The sequence below is a fragment of the Apodemus sylvaticus genome, chromosome 4, assembly GCF_947179515.1.
Source record: "Apodemus sylvaticus chromosome 4, mApoSyl1.1, whole genome shotgun sequence".
Classification (NCBI taxonomy): Eukaryota; Metazoa; Chordata; class Mammalia; order Rodentia; family Muridae; genus Apodemus; species Apodemus sylvaticus.
The window spans coordinates 59,910,070-59,925,307 of record NC_067475.1 but is presented as its reverse complement, the minus strand read 5'-3'; the positions used below and the strand labels follow the sequence as shown (position 1 = coordinate 59,925,307).

General features: G+C 40.1%; 1 protein-coding gene across 9 annotated transcripts in view; it reads left to right on the top strand.

Annotated features, from left to right (window-relative positions):
- The window catches only part of Phtf1 (putative homeodomain transcription factor 1), a 35,235-nt gene extending 25,100 nt beyond the window's left edge, over positions 1–10,135 (top strand). For 8 of the 9 annotated variants that reach the window (XM_052179597.1, XM_052179593.1, XM_052179596.1 and 5 more), the window contains 6 exons: positions 501–632; positions 1,053–1,139; positions 5,798–5,953; positions 6,751–6,846; positions 8,141–8,266; positions 9,634–10,135. In XM_052179597.1, the coding sequence (XP_052035557.1) occupies positions 501–632; positions 1,053–1,139; positions 5,798–5,953; positions 6,751–6,846; positions 8,141–8,266; positions 9,634–9,654 (618 nt within the window). In that variant the 3' untranslated portion in view covers positions 9,655–10,135. The remainder of the gene's footprint in view (positions 1–500; positions 633–1,052; positions 1,140–5,797; positions 5,954–6,750; positions 6,847–8,140; positions 8,267–9,633) is intronic. The other variant, XM_052179594.1, reaches the window with a different exon arrangement.
- Positions 10,136–15,238: the final 5,103 nt, after the last annotated feature.

Sequence of the window (15,238 nt, the reverse complement as noted above, 5' to 3'; positions counted from 1 at the left end):
CTGTGTGCAGATACAAGTGTTGTAGGTTGCTGACTACGCAGCCTCAGGACTTTGAATTTTATCCGTAGCATATACAGTGGCAAGGTCATAATGTTTTTGTAATAAAAAGGCCAAGTAAAAAAATGGACTGAAGTCTGGTGGTGAGTTATGGACTGAGGATTTATTGTGTTGGGGATGTCCAACAAGGAATTTAATTTTTGGATGGAAATTTAATCCTAGAGTCAGCCAGAATTATGTATAAACATTAGTGGTTGTGAATGTTGAGGACTCATTCAGAGTTCCAAAGGATATTCCTTGCATTCATTGGGAATGTGCCATATTTGGAAGAAGCGCTTCACTGGGATAGACTTTAAAGTGAACACTGCTATTCTGAGGAACCACTGGAAAATATTTTGATTTTGTTTAACACTTTAAATATCCCAGGAATACTATTGATGGTATTTGAACATATACCTAGACACATGTACATTTTATTTTGTGATGTTTTTAATTTCCTTTAGAGATTTTTATTTGCAAAACTCTTCAGCCATATTACTTCTGCCAGGAAGGCCAGGAAATATGAAATACCTCATTTTAGACTTAAAAAGGTGGAGAACATTAAAATATGGTTATCGCTGCGCTCCTATCTCAAGGTGAGCTATTTTGATTAACTGTGGTATATTTTTGGGCTATGGAAAACATATGTTGATGATTCTGGCTAGACTTGCAAAGTGGGCAGGGATTTCCAGTCACTGGAAAATGATTCAGTAGCTGAACAGACTGTTGGATGCCTTGTGAGACATGGTGTACTGACAAAACAGTAGTGGTAAATATGCAAGGGTAGAGGGAGAAACTGTTGCCTAGGACAGAGAGCTAGGGCTCGCATGCTTTTCTGACTGGGAAAGATCCTAGCTGAAAACATGTTAATTTGAAAAATATGGCTGTTAGTGTTTCAGATTGATACATAAACTATGCCAGCATTTTCTCACATGAATGTACTACAGCTTAAAGCTAAGGTGTGAAGCTGCTGTCTGACCATATCCTCAAACTGTAACCTATGTCTTCCTCTGCAGAGGCGGGGTCCACAGCGCTCAGTGGACGTGGTTGTGTCCTCCGTCTTCTTACTGACACTTTCAATTGCTTTTATTTGTTGTGCACAGGTAAAGTTTCATATCTGTTTTAATGGATGGGAGAATTCTAGGCAGTGCCCACTTGGTTTTATAGCAGGTTGCAGTGCACTTAAGTGTGTTTTGAGTGTGTCTCCATTCCTTTCACTATTTTGGACACCTGCTATATATGTTATCTTTTTGAAGTGGGAATATTGATGTCCTTGACAATTCTTAGATGTTCAAAATTAGTTAAGATGGCAGTTTTTGACTGTAAAGCTGCCACAGTCTGATAGTTGTAAGTAGGGAATCACCCACATGCTTTCTTCAGCATTGTTAGCTTGCATTCTTGGGGAGAACTTTTTTATTCTTTTACTGTTCATCTGTTTACCTGGTGGGGTATAATCTGCTATCTGCTTGTTTTGAGGTCTAAAGTGTTACACGTTTGACTGGTATGGATCCTCTTGAGGGCTGCGTCCTGTTGATAGCCCCCTTTATCCTCTTTTAAAAGCATTTCTATTCTTTCCTCATTGTAAGAAATTACAGGCTTTCTGGATATGGTGGCACATGCCTTTAATCTCAGCCCTTTGGAGGCAGAGGCAAGTTTGACACCAGCCTCGTCTACAAAGTGAGTTTCAGGACAGCCAGGGCTGCACAGAGAAACCCTGTCTCGAAAAAAATAACAACAAAAAAGTTACATGTTTACCACACATCTTCCTATTTGATTGTTAACTGTAGTGGTCAGAGAACAGACTCAAAGGACTGTTTTCAATCCTTTGGAATGGGTAGAGGTTTCTTTTATTCCTTGGTATTGCCTGCCGGTTTTATTAAATTTGCCATTAGCACTTTGGGTTGTGTCTGCTATTGCTGAGAGCAATGTTCTCTGGTGTTGTAATTGCATTGCACAAGTTTGGGTTGCTTTTTGCTCTTGATGGAAGTATACTTAAACCCATCATGATTGTGAAGTTGTTTGTTGCCAAGGTTGCTTTAAGTATTTTTGTTTGCTTGTTTGCTTGGACACAATCTCATGATGTAACCTAAGATAGCCCTAAATGGTGGCCTGTAATCCCAGCAGTTGAAAGGATCAGGGGTTCAGAGAGGCCATCCTTAACTGTATATAGTTATGTGTATAGCCTGGGTTCAGAGAGGCCATCCTTAACTGTATATAGTTATGTGTATAGCCTGGGTTCAGAGAGGCCATCCTTAACTGTATATAGTTATGTGTATAGCCTGGGTTGTGTGGGTCCCATGGATTGAAGTCGGGCCCCCAGGCGTAGTAGCAGGTAAGCTATCTTGCCAGCCCTGGGTTACCTGCTTCTTATTCAACCTCATAGTCTTAGTTTTGGAGTGCCTTACTTATTTAAATGTACAATAGTTACTATCACTATAAATACTATAGCTTCTTGTTCAGCACACCTAATTTTCTTTTCTGTCTCTCATTATCTTTTTACTAATATTCCATTTAGTCTTCTGTTTACTTATGAATTTGTTAATACTGTCTGAGTGGTGACCTCAGAAATGCGCTAAGTATGAAGTCTAATGAAATGGTTGGTTTAGTGTAGTCTAATTATAGCTTCCTTGGTAATGGCCCAGAGAAGGGCCATTGGATCCCTTAGAACTGGAATTACAGACAGTGGTGAGCTGCTGTGTGGTGCTGTGAACTGAACTCCTGACCTCTAAAAGAGCACCCAGTGCTCTTAACCACTGTAAGATCTTAGTACACTTTATTCCATTTACCTGTTCCTTGTGTATTAAAATTTATACATATTTAAGACCCAAGGTATAATCATTACATTATGTAGCCAGCTACTTCTCAGACACATCCGTTGCTCCATGTCTGTCGCCAACACAGTCTCTGGCCTCCCTGAGTCACTTCTTTTAGTATTATTCAGTTGTGCTACTGTGCTGCGGATGAGTGCTTTCCCAGTTTGCTCATTTGAAATGTCTTTTTTTCTTTTAGAATTTTAGCCAGTGTCTCATGTAGTCCTGGATGGCTTCCAATTCACTATGTAGACAAGGATGATCATGAACTTGTTGTCCTCCTGCTTCTACTCTTTGAGTGCTGGGATTATAGATGGCTGTCCCACTATCAGCTCACTTAGTTTTTTGAAGAATATTGTTTGGTGGGAATAGAACCCTAGCTTGCCTACTAGTTGTTTGTGTTTTCTTTTCAGTACTTCAGGGATTGTTACCCATTTCTTTTTCTTCTTTGAGACATGATCTCATTATTTAGTCCTTGCTTTTCTGAAATTCTTTCTGCAGGTTAGGCTGGCCTTGAACTCACAGATATCCACCTGCTTCTGATTATAGACTTATGCCACTGCACCTAGCTCTATTGTCTTTAGATTTCCATATTTTGTCTTGTGAAGTTGTTGTTAGTGTCATTGTTGCCTTATAAAAAATAACCTTTTTCTCTGACTTAAGAGTCAGAGTGGTTTTGTTTTATAGGCTGTGATACTGCTGTGATTTGTGGATTGTGTAAGGACTACTGTCTTTCTGAAGGTCTCAGTAGCTGCTGCCAGTTGGGACTTTGCTCATCTTGTTAGCTACTTGACCATGGTGACCCCTACCCAGACTAAGCTTAAGAGCTTTGCTCTTTCAGAACTCAGGGTTACGAAGCTGAGATACTAGTGATAGGTTCTGGAGAAGAAGGGCCATTGCAGCCAAGGGTATCATTTCAAACCAAGGCTGCTGTTAGTGGAAGCTCACAGGGTCCTGTGAGGCCATAGAGTTAGTCAGGAGGGAAGGGAAGAAAGGGGGCAACTGCTTGGTTGATATCCTGCATATTACAAGGTCTGCATTTGGCTTCCTCAAGAATTTCTAAGCTGGGCAGTGGTGGCGCATGCCTTTAATCCCAGCATTTGGGAGGCAGAGGCAGGCGGATTTCTGAGTTCGAGGCCAGCCTGGTCTACAAAGTGAGTTCCAGGACAGCCAGGGCTACACAGAGAAACCCTGTCTCCAAACAAACAAACAAACAAACAAACAAACAATCAAACAAAAAACAAAACAAAACAAAACAAAACCAAAAAAAAGAATTCCTTTATAGAGTTTCTCAAGAAATACCTTTCTTGAGCTTTCTTGAGTGAAGTTCTTCACTTTTAATTCAGTAAGTTTTAAAGTGAAACCTTAAGACACACAGTCGGCCCTCAGTGCGGCCATGTTCCCATGCTGTGTCTGAATCCTAAAATGGAATAGAGCCAGGCCTTCAGGGCTCAACTCAGACTGTCCTGAGGGCCTTAGACAGGTGAAATTAGAGCAGCAGTGGTCAGTTACCGGTCACCTTACGTCTGTGAGCACTGGCTGTTCAGGGGGCTGGACTTCCTTGTTTCTTACCATGCTCCTTGGAGACCCCTGCAGTCTTTCATGAACAGAAAAAAATATAGGAAACTTGGAGAACTATGTAAATAAATAAGTAAGTAAATAATACCTTATGAACATTCAGCTCCTCTCCTCTGAGGAAACTGTAGATTGCTAGTAATGTTTTAAAATTGACACAGGAGTAATTCAGTGATATTAAGACAACTATTAGCCGGGCACTATTAGGCATGTGGCCTTTAATCCTAGCACTTGGGAGGCAGAGGCAGGTAGATTCCTGAGTTCCATGCCAGCCTGGTCTACAGAGTGAGTTCCAGGACAGCCAAGGCTACACAGAGAAACCCTGTTTTGAAAAACAAAACAAAACAAAACAAAGGCAACTATTTTTTTTCTTTCTTTTTTTTTTATTCGATATATTTTTTATTTACATTTCAAATGATTTCCCCTTTTCTAGCCCCCCACTCCCCGAAAGTCCTGTAAGCTCCCTTCTCTCCCCCTGTCCTCCCACCCACCCCTTCCCACTTCCCTGTTCTGGTTTTGCCGAATACTGCTTCACTGAGTCTTTCCAGAACAAGGGGCCACTCCTCCTTTCTTCTTGTACCTCATTTGATGTGTGGATTATGTTTTGGGTATTCCAGTTTTCTAGGTTAATATCCACTTATTAGTGAGTGCATACCATGATTCACCTTTTGAATCTGGGTTACCTCACTTAGTATGATGTTCTCTAGCTCCATCCATTTGCCTAAGAATTTCATGAATTCATTGTTTCTAATGGCTGAATAGTACTCCATTGTGTAGATATACCACATTTTTTGCATCCACTCTTCTGTTGAGGGATACCTGGGTTCTTTCCAGCATCTGGCAATTATAAATAGGGCTGCTATGAACATAGTAGAGCATGTATCCTTATTACATGGTGGGGAATCCTCTGGGTATATGCCCAGGAGTGGTATAGCAGGATCTTCTGGAAGTGAGGTGCCCAGTTTTCGGAGGAACCGCCAGACTGCTTTCCAGAGTGGTTGTACCAATTTGCAACTCCACCAGCAGTGGAGGAGTGTTCCTCTTTCTCCACACCCTCTCCAACACCTGCTGTCTCCTGAATTTTTAATCTTAGCCATTCTGTCTGGTGTAAGGTGAAATCTCAGGGTTGTTTTGATTTGCATTTCCCTAATGACTAATGAAGTTGAGCATTTTTTAAGATGCTTCTCCACCATCCGAACAACTATTGAGAGTGGGTAGAGAAGCACCCTCAGAGAGGCAAGGGGGAGAGGCGAGAGGGAGGATGGGTTGGGGAGTGGTGGAGGGGTAATGGAGAAGGGGAATATCATTTGAAATATAAATGAATAAAATGATTAATTAAAAAAAGACAACTTGAACTTTTTCTGGTCCTTTGATAGGTTCTTCAAGGTCACAAGACATTCCTGAATGATGCTTACAACTGGGAGTTCTTGATCTGGGAAACAGCATTGCTGCTTTTCTTGCTTCGCCTGGCCTCTCTGGGGTCAGAAACCAACAAGAAATACAGCAATGTTTCCATCCTGCTCACAGAACAGGTAGTGATGGGTCCCATCAACGTGCTGGAGGACTGGGGCTGAGTCATTTACTGTGACCTCACATCTTTTGCCACTCTGTAATTATCTTTTCTCCTGTATCTTAAATGAGTGTAACACCTCTATCCTCTGCCTAGGACTGGGAGAATGAATTGCTAGTAGACTGAAAGTACTTTGCTGTACTATAGAGGTGTTTTGTTATTGTTGTCTTTGTTAAGAAGGGAACATGCAAATACATATTAAAATTGACAAATGTTTCTTGTGAATATGAAGTGATAATAATGCATTTTCTATGTTAATTTTGATTTTAAGTTCAAGTTTTCCGTATACATTAAGTAAACACACTTGGGATAATTTGTTTTTGTTTTTTATTATTTTTTTTGGCCTTAGAGTCATAGTAGATAATTGTTCCTTTAGGGGAAAAATAAAGAGTTAATAAGTTAAAACAGCTATCTTTTTTCTCTATCCATAAATGCTTCTTGAAGATACGACATTACTTGGGGGGGATTGGTAAGAATGAGACATAGTGTTTGAATTCAAGGGATTTGTATGCTGATTATGTTACAACTAGAATCTTTTAATATTTTGATAACTTGTTTTATCAGTGGTTGTTTTATCTCCTCTTATGTAGCTTTTCTTTACCAGAAAGGTAACTGATCGGGGAAGAGGCCGTGCTCCACGTGCTGAGGCCACAGACCCTAGACACACTTTACTTGAAAAGATCCTCAAAATCTGCCACGATTTATGCGATGTGTATTTTTTTCTGTCAAATTTGTCTTACTCTTTTTTTTTTCTCTTAGATTAATTTATACCTTAAAATGGAAAAAAAGCCAAATAAGAAAGAACAGCTCACTCTAGTAAACAATGTATTGAAGCTGTCCACAAAGTTGTTAAAGGTGAGCAGGCCTCAGCTGTGCACTCTCTACAGCGTGAGTTAGTCAGTTCTTAGAAAAACAAAGGGCACATGAAGTCATGGCTGGACAGGCCAGAGCTGTCAGAAGCTTCCAGAAGCTAAGTAGGGAGAGTAGCTTCCATTTCCATACTAGGCTGCCTAGTCAGAAAGAGAACTTGTTTCTTTTGGAGGAGGCTGGCTTATTCTTGAGGATATCCCTGAGGGCTATGGATTGGCCATGGAAAAGCAGACCTCTGTTGGTCCATGGACAGGGTTTGGTCTGGGTGTTAGTGCTGAGACCTGCTAAGGGGCCATCAGCATGGCCAAGCTCCCTGGCATTTGTGTCATCCCCACACACCCAGGGCAGGAATGATGCTGGAGGTGCAGATGTTCAAGCCCTCACTCCCTGTGCCCCACTTCTGTCATGGTGTCCTCAGCCCCGTTCCCAGAGGTGCTAACATCACTAGTGTCACTGGGCCTGAGGAGCCTGCTGTTCACCTCACTCACTGTGACTGCTTAGGCTGGAGGTTGTCAGGAAGCTGCCTTCATGCCGAGCCCAAGGCCTTCAGCCTTCTTATCATTGACCTCTGTAAGGGCTGTGGCTGCTAGGTCTTTGTACCAGATATTCATCTACATAGCTAAAAGGGCAATCTGTGACAGGGTCCAGGCTCTGGCTGCTGGCAGGTCAGTGTTTTTATGCAAGATAGATGAAGTAAAATAAGCTTGTTTTGAATCAAGTCATTAAATCCACATTTTACTACTTAGAAAAGATATCCAACCAGTGCTAGACAGTATAGGTTCTGAATGCTGACATGATGGTTTTGGATTAATGGGAAAGAATTTTCAGTCTTATAATCTAGGGTTACTCATCTCTTTTACTTTTTTTTTTTTTTTGAGAGAGAGAGTTGTAACTCTCTCTCTCAAATACACATTTCTCTGTGAAGGCCAGGATAGACTTTAACTCACAAAGATCTGCCTGTCTCTGTCCTTCAGCTGGCTGGCCTCAAACTCAGAAATCCGTCTGCCTCTGCTTACCAGGTGCTGGGATTAAAGGCGTGCGCCACCACTGCCCGCAAGGCACTACTTTTTAAAAAAAAAGTATTAGTGACTTATTGCTCCCTTCCACTTTAACAATGTTAGGTTAGGCCATGGAAAGGTTGGTGAATCCCTCACAGATTTCTCTGCAAGTAGCTTTGGGCTATTGAGGAAGAGCCGTGAGCAGCATCCTCAAAATCCAGCATGAGGTAATGCCGACTGTTGGGAAACTGAGGTTCATTTCAGTTCCTTCATCCTTGTAGGAGCTGGACACACCATTTAGACTCTATGGACTGACCATGAACCCCTTAATCTACAACATCACAAGAGTAGTCATCCTTTCTGCCGTCTCTGGAGTTATAAGTGATCTTCTAGGATTCAACATAAGAGTAAGTGTCAACACTGCCCTGTAGCTTTTGTTTTAATATTGTTTGTGCATGGAACCAACTCTGAAGGACATTTGACTTGGTGATTTACAGGCTTCTCCGCTTACTTTCCTCATTGTATAAAACTAAAAGACTGAACTCTTGATAAAATGAAAAATCCTGTTTTGAATTTCATGTCAGTGGCATGGTCTGGGTGAACATGTTACTGTGACCTAGGGAAATACATGACTAACTGAAAACCTGCAAAACATTAATAGTTGGTGCAACTTTTGATCTGGAAGTGTTTATTTCTTCCTATATAAAGGTTTTTATAGAAATAGATTTGAAAGTTCCTCAAAAAATTAAAAACAGAAGTACCAAATGACCCAGCTATTTCTCTCCTGGGTGTGCACCCAGAGAGCTCCATTCACTACCACAGAGATGTTTACCCCTCACATTTATTGCTGCTGTAGTCACTATAGCAAAGAAGTGGAACAAACCTACTTGTTTATCAACAGGTAAACAGATGGATAATGAAAATCTGGTCCACATATAAAATGAAATACTATTGAGCTTTAGAAAAATGAAATTGCAAAATCTGGAGGAAAATGGGTGAACATAGATATTAAATTATGTATAATATTAAAGTAAGGTTACACAATCTTAGAAAGAAAAAACCCTGCATGTTTTCTATCCTATATGGATACTAGCCTAAAATATATACCTGGACATGTATAGACAGGCAGACATGTGGATACAGTGTAACACACAGAAAGGAAAACAGAACATAGAAGATACTAGTGGTGGAGAAAGTGAAAGGACATGAAGTTCTTCTGGTGTTAACTCTATAATGGATCTTGTGTGTGTGTGTGTGTGTGTGTGTGTGTGTATAAGTGCATGAAAGTACAACTTAGGGAACTAGAGAGATGGCTTAGCACTTGGTGCTTTTACAGGGGACCTGGGTTTAGTTCTGGGCACTCACATGATGGTTCATAACTGTCCATAGCTCCAGTTCCAAGGGATCTGACACTCTCTTCCGACTCTGGTCAGGCTTGCATGTTGTACACATACATTCATGCAGGCAAAGCACATAAAATAAAAATAAATCTTTAGAAATTAAATTACAGTGAAAGTGAAAAGTTGAAAACTGTAATTGATAATGAAAGTGCACAGTCCAGTGTGGCACACCACAGCTCAGGATATACAGATACATTGGGATGTGGACTTCACATATGCTACGCTTCTGTGTGATATTTTTTATTTGCAAGTTTTTTATAATTTTTAATAAAACAGTAAGTAGTCTTTCAGTTCATAGTCTATGAATATACATCTAAATACCACCTATTTGTCTTATAGCTAACTTTTTTGGGGGGGTGATTTTGTTTTCTTAGCTGTGGAAAATTAAGTCCTGAGCTGAGATGTGTGCCTAGACTGGTGTGTTCTGGCTGGTGTCACTGCTCCCTACTGAGGACAAAGATGGCTCACAGAACCCATTGACCTTACTTGCAGTCTCACGTGCGCAAGCGTCTCTGCTCAGCCCGGTCTAACAAATGGAGTCTCGGCACATCCTTTCCCCAGGCACAGGGGAAACCTGCACTTCCTGTTCTCAAGCTACGAGAATAGTCTGCAAACTAAAGCCTGCCTCCCAGAGTTGGGACTGTTTCCTGAGCCTGGACTTTGATCTTGGAGCCTCCAGTACTGTGCTAGTTATATTTACTGTAAATAGTCTTTTGGGTAACCATGGTACATGCCCAAAGCATGAAGCAACTATCTTTTATTGGAAATATGCAAATGCAGTACTTTTCTATTATAGTCTATGGATTGGGGATTTCTCTATCAAAAAGAGGGAAACTATTTTAGGTTGAATCCAAATAAAAGAACTTTACTAGAGAATTTCAGTTTCTAGGCTTTTCTTTTCAGTGAGGGTGGAGGAATGCAATAACTTGAGACGAATTTTTGCTCATTTTGGAGAGAACCTTATTCTGAGTTAAGCCTGTAAGTACAGTTGTTGGTGAGTTGTGCATGCTCGTGGGTTCAGCATGCCATCAGATGGCATGGCCTTGAATGGTTTACCTGCTGCGCAGCGAGCGCATGTATCCAGCCTCTAGTACCTTTCAGGTGCTCAGTGTCTAACGATTGGCCATACTGTGCCTCGGAAGTAGCTTTCCTTAGTGCCCAGTGTGCAAGCCTTGGTTAATGGAGACATCGGCATTCTTGTTCACCAAGTTCCCTACTTGAAGAATTTCTTAAGGAAGGCTAGAAGCATGAACACCTTAATGGTAAGATTTTGTAGAATTTGGTTATCTTATATACTATAGTTACCATGGAATTGGGTTTATATATTTTTTATGATTGTTTTGCCTATGTAAATACTTGTATAACATGTATCTGGTTCCTGAGGCCAGAAAAGGGCATTGGATCCCCTGACACTGAAATTATGGACAATTGTGAGCTGCCATGTAGGTGCTAGGAATTGGACTCAGGTCTTCTGCATGTACTCTTTTTTTTTTTTAATGTATGACGTGCTTTTTCTTTAATTTACTTTTTAATTTATTTACATTTTAAGTGTTATCCCCTTACCCCAGTCCCCCCCACCCTGTCCCAGGGACCCCCTAATCTATCTCCCCTTTCCCTGCTTCTAATGAGGGTGTCCCTCCACCCAGCCAGCCACCCACCCACTCCTGCCTCCTTGCCCTCAATTCCCCTATGCTGGGACATCTTATCTATCTTTCATAGGACCAAGGACCTCTCTTCCCGTTGATGCCTGACAAGGCCATCCTCTGCTACATATGCAGCTGGAGCCATGCGTACTCCTTGGTTGACAGCTTAGTCCCTGGGAGCTCTGGGGGTCTGGTTGGTTAATATTGTTGTTCTTCCTATGGAGTTGCAAACCCCGTCAGCTCCTTCAGTCCTTTCTCTAACTCCTCCATTGGGGACCTTGTAATCAGTGGAGCATCCAACTGTGTATTTGTAAGGCTCTGGCAGGGCCTCTCAGGAGACATCTATACAGTCTCCTTTCAGCAAGCCTTTCTTAGCATCCCCAATAGTGTTAGATTTTGGGGACTGTATCTGGGATGAATCCACAGGTGGGACAGTATCTGGGTGGCCTTTCCTTCAGTCTCTGCTCTGCACTTTGTCTCCATATTTGTTCCCGTATTTTATTCCCTTTCTTTCTTTCTTTTTTTTTTTTAAAGATTTATTTATTTATCATATGTTAGTACACTGTAGCTGTCTTCAGACACTCCAGAAGAGGGCGTGTCAGATTTCATTACGGATGGTTGTGAGCCACCATGTGGTTGCTGGGATTTGAACTCAGGACCTTTGGAAGAGCAGTCAGTGCTCTTAACCGCTGAGCCACCTCTCCAGCCCCTTTTTATTCCCTTTCTAAAGGAAGGACCAAAGCACCCACACTTTGGTCTTTGTTCTTGAGCTTCATGTGGTTTGTAAGTTTTTATCTTGGGTATTCAGAATTTTGGGGCTAATATCTACTTACCAGTGAGTGCATATGGAGTGCGTTCATTTGTGATTGGGTTACCTCACTCAGGATGATATTTTCTAGTTCCATCCATTTGTCTAAGAATTTCATGAATTCATCTCTTTTAATAGCTGAATAGTACTCCATTGTGTAAATGTACCACATTTTCTGTATCCATTCCTCAGTTAAAGGACATCTGGGTTCTTCCCAGCTTCTGGCTATTATAAATAATGCTGCTATGAAAATAGTGGAGTATGTGTCCTTGTTATATGTTGGAGATTCTTTTGGGTATATGCCCAGAAGTGGTATAACTGGGTCTTCAGGCAATATTATGTTCAATTTTCTGAGGAACTGCCAGACTGATGTCCAGAGTGGTTGTACCAGCCTGCAATTCCACCAGTAGTGGAGGAGTGTCCTCTTTTTCCATGTCCTCGCCAGCATCTGCTGTCACCTGCGTTTTTGATCTTAGCCATTGTGACTGGTGTGAGGTGTAATTTCAGGGTTGTTTTGATTTGCATTTCCCTGATGACTAAGAATTATTCATATAAATATTGAACATTTCTTTAGGTGCTTCTCAGCCATTCGGTATTCCTCACTTCAGAATTCTCTGTTTAGCTCTGTACTCCATTTTTTAACAGGGTTATTTGGTTCTCTGGAGGATAACTTCTTGAGCTCTTTCTATATATTGGATATTAATTAGCACTCTATCGGATGTAGGATTGGTACAGATCTTTTCCAAGTCTGTTGGTTGCTGTTTTGTCCTATTGATAGGGTCCTTTTCCTTACAGAAGCTTTGCAATTTTATGAGGTCCCATTTGTTAATTCTTGATCTTAGAGCATAAGCCATTGGTTTTCTGTTCAGGAAAATTTCCCCTATGCCCATGTGCTTGAGGCTCTTCCCCACTTTTTTTTCTATTAGTTTCAGTGTATCTAGTTTTATGTGGAGGTCCTTGATCCACTTGGACTTGAGCTTTGTACCAGAGATAAGAATGGATCTATGTGTACTTTTCTACATACTGACTGCCAGTTGAACCAGCACCATTTGTTGAAAATGCTGTCTTTTTTCCACTGGATGATTTTAACTCCTTTGTTAAAGATTAAGTGACCATAGGTGTGTGGGTTCATTTCTCGGTCTGCAATTCTATTCCATTGATCTACCTGTCTGTCACTGTACCAATACCTTGCAGTTTTTAACACAATTGCTCTGTAGTACAGTTTGAGGTCAGGGATGCTGATTCCCCAAGAAGTTCTTTTATTGTTGAGAATAGATTTTGCTATCCTGTTTTTTTTTTGTTTTGTTTTTGTTTTTTTTTAATTCCAAATGAATTTGAGAATTTTTCTTTTTAACTCTATAAAGAATTGAGTTGAAATTTTGATGGGGATTGCATTGAATCTGTAGATTCCTTAATTTCTTGCTCTGCCTATTTATCCTTTGCATAGAGGAAGGCTACTGATTTATTTGAGTTAATTTTATATCGAGCCATTTTGCTGAAGTTGTTTATCAGCTATAGGAGTTCTCTGGTGGAGTTTTGGGGTCACTTAAGTGTATTATCATATCATCTGCAAATAGTGATAGTTTGACTTCTTCCTTTCCAATTTGTATCCCTTTGCCCTCCTTATGTTGTCTAATTGCTCTAGCTAGAACTTCAAGTACTATATTGAATAGATAGGGAGAGAGAGTGCAGCCTTGTCTGGTCCCTGATTTTAGTGGGATTGCTTCAAGTTTCTCTCCATTTAGTTTGATGTTGGCTATTTGTTTGCTGTATATTGCTTTTACTATATATGGGTTTGATCTTTCCAAAACTTTTAACATGAAGGGATGTTGAATTTTGTCAAATGCTTTTTCAGCATCTAATGAAATGACCATGTGGTTGTTCTCTTTGAGTTTGTTTATGTAGTAGATTACATTGATGGATTTCCATATGTTGAGCCATCCCTGCATCCCTGGGATGAAACCTACTTGATCATGGTGAATGATCATTTTGATGTGTTCTTGGATTTGATTTGCAAGAATTTTATTGAGTATTTTTTGCATCGATGATCATAAGGGAAATTGGTCTGAAGTTTTCCTTCTTTGTTGGGTCTTTGTGAGGTTAATAGAATGAATAATGTTCCTTCTGTTTCTATTTTGTGGAATAGTATGAAGAATATTGGTATTAGGGCTTCTTTGAAGGTCTGATAGAATTCTGCACTAAACCCATGTGGTCCTGGGCTTTTTTTGGTTGGGAGACTTTTAATGACAACTTCTATTTCTTTAGGGGTTATGGGACTGTGTAGATGGTCTATCTGATGCTGACTTAACTTTGGTATTTGGTATCTGTCTAGAAAATTGTCCATTTCATCCAGATTTTCCAGTTGTGTTGAGTACAGGCTTTTGTAGTAGAATCTGATTATTTTTTGAATTTCTTCAGTTTCTGTTGTTATATCTCTCTTTTCATTTCTGATCTTGTTAATTTGGATACTGTCTCTGTGCCCTTTGGTTAGTCTAGTTAAGGGTTTATCTATCTTGTTGATTTTCTCAAAGAACCAGCTATTGTTTTTTGTTGTTGTTGTTGTTGTTTGTTTTTTGTTTTTGTTTTTGATTCTTTGTATAGTTCTTTTTGTTTCTACTTGGTTGATTTCAGCCCTGAGTTTGATTATTCGCTGCCTGTCTACTCCTCTTGGGTGCATTGCTTCTTTTTGTTCTAGAGCTTTCAGGTGTGCTGTTTAGCTGCTAAAGTATGCTCTCTCAAGTTTCTTTTTGGAGGCACTGAATAGCTATGAGTGTTGCAAGATACTTTAATTATTTAACACTACATATGAGTTTCCCTCTTAGCACTGCTTTCATTGTATCCCATATGTTTGGGTATGTTGTACCTTCATATTCATCAAATTCTTTTTTAAAAAATATTTATTTACTTATTTATTTATTATATGTGAGTACATTGTAGTTGTCTTCAGATGCTCCAGAAGAGGGTGTCTGATTTTATTACGGATGGTTGTGAGCCACCATGTGGTTGCTGGGATTTGAACTCAGGACCTTTGGAAGAGCTGTCAGTGCTCTTAACCGTGGAGTCATCTCTCCAGCCCCATATTCATTAAATTCTAAAAAGTCTTTAATTTCTTTATTTCTTCCTTGACCAAGTTGTCATTGAGTAAGGCGTCGCTTAACTTCCATGCGTATGTGGGCTTTCTGTTGTTTTTGTTGCTATTGAAGACTAGCCTTAGTCCATGGTGATCTGTTAGGAGGCATGGGATTATTTCAATATTCTTATGTCTGCTAAGGTCTGATTTGTGACAGAATATATGGCCAATTTTAGAGAAGGTACCATGAGGTGCTGAGAAGAGGGTATATTCTTTTGATTTAGGATGAAATGTTCTATAGATAATTATTTTTTTTTTATTTTTTTATTTTTTTTATATAATTTATTTACATTTCAAATGATTTCCCCTTTTCTAGCCCCCCCTCTATAGATATTTATTAAATCCATTTGGTCCATAACTTCTCTTTGTTTCATTGTTTCACTTTGTATCTCTGTTTA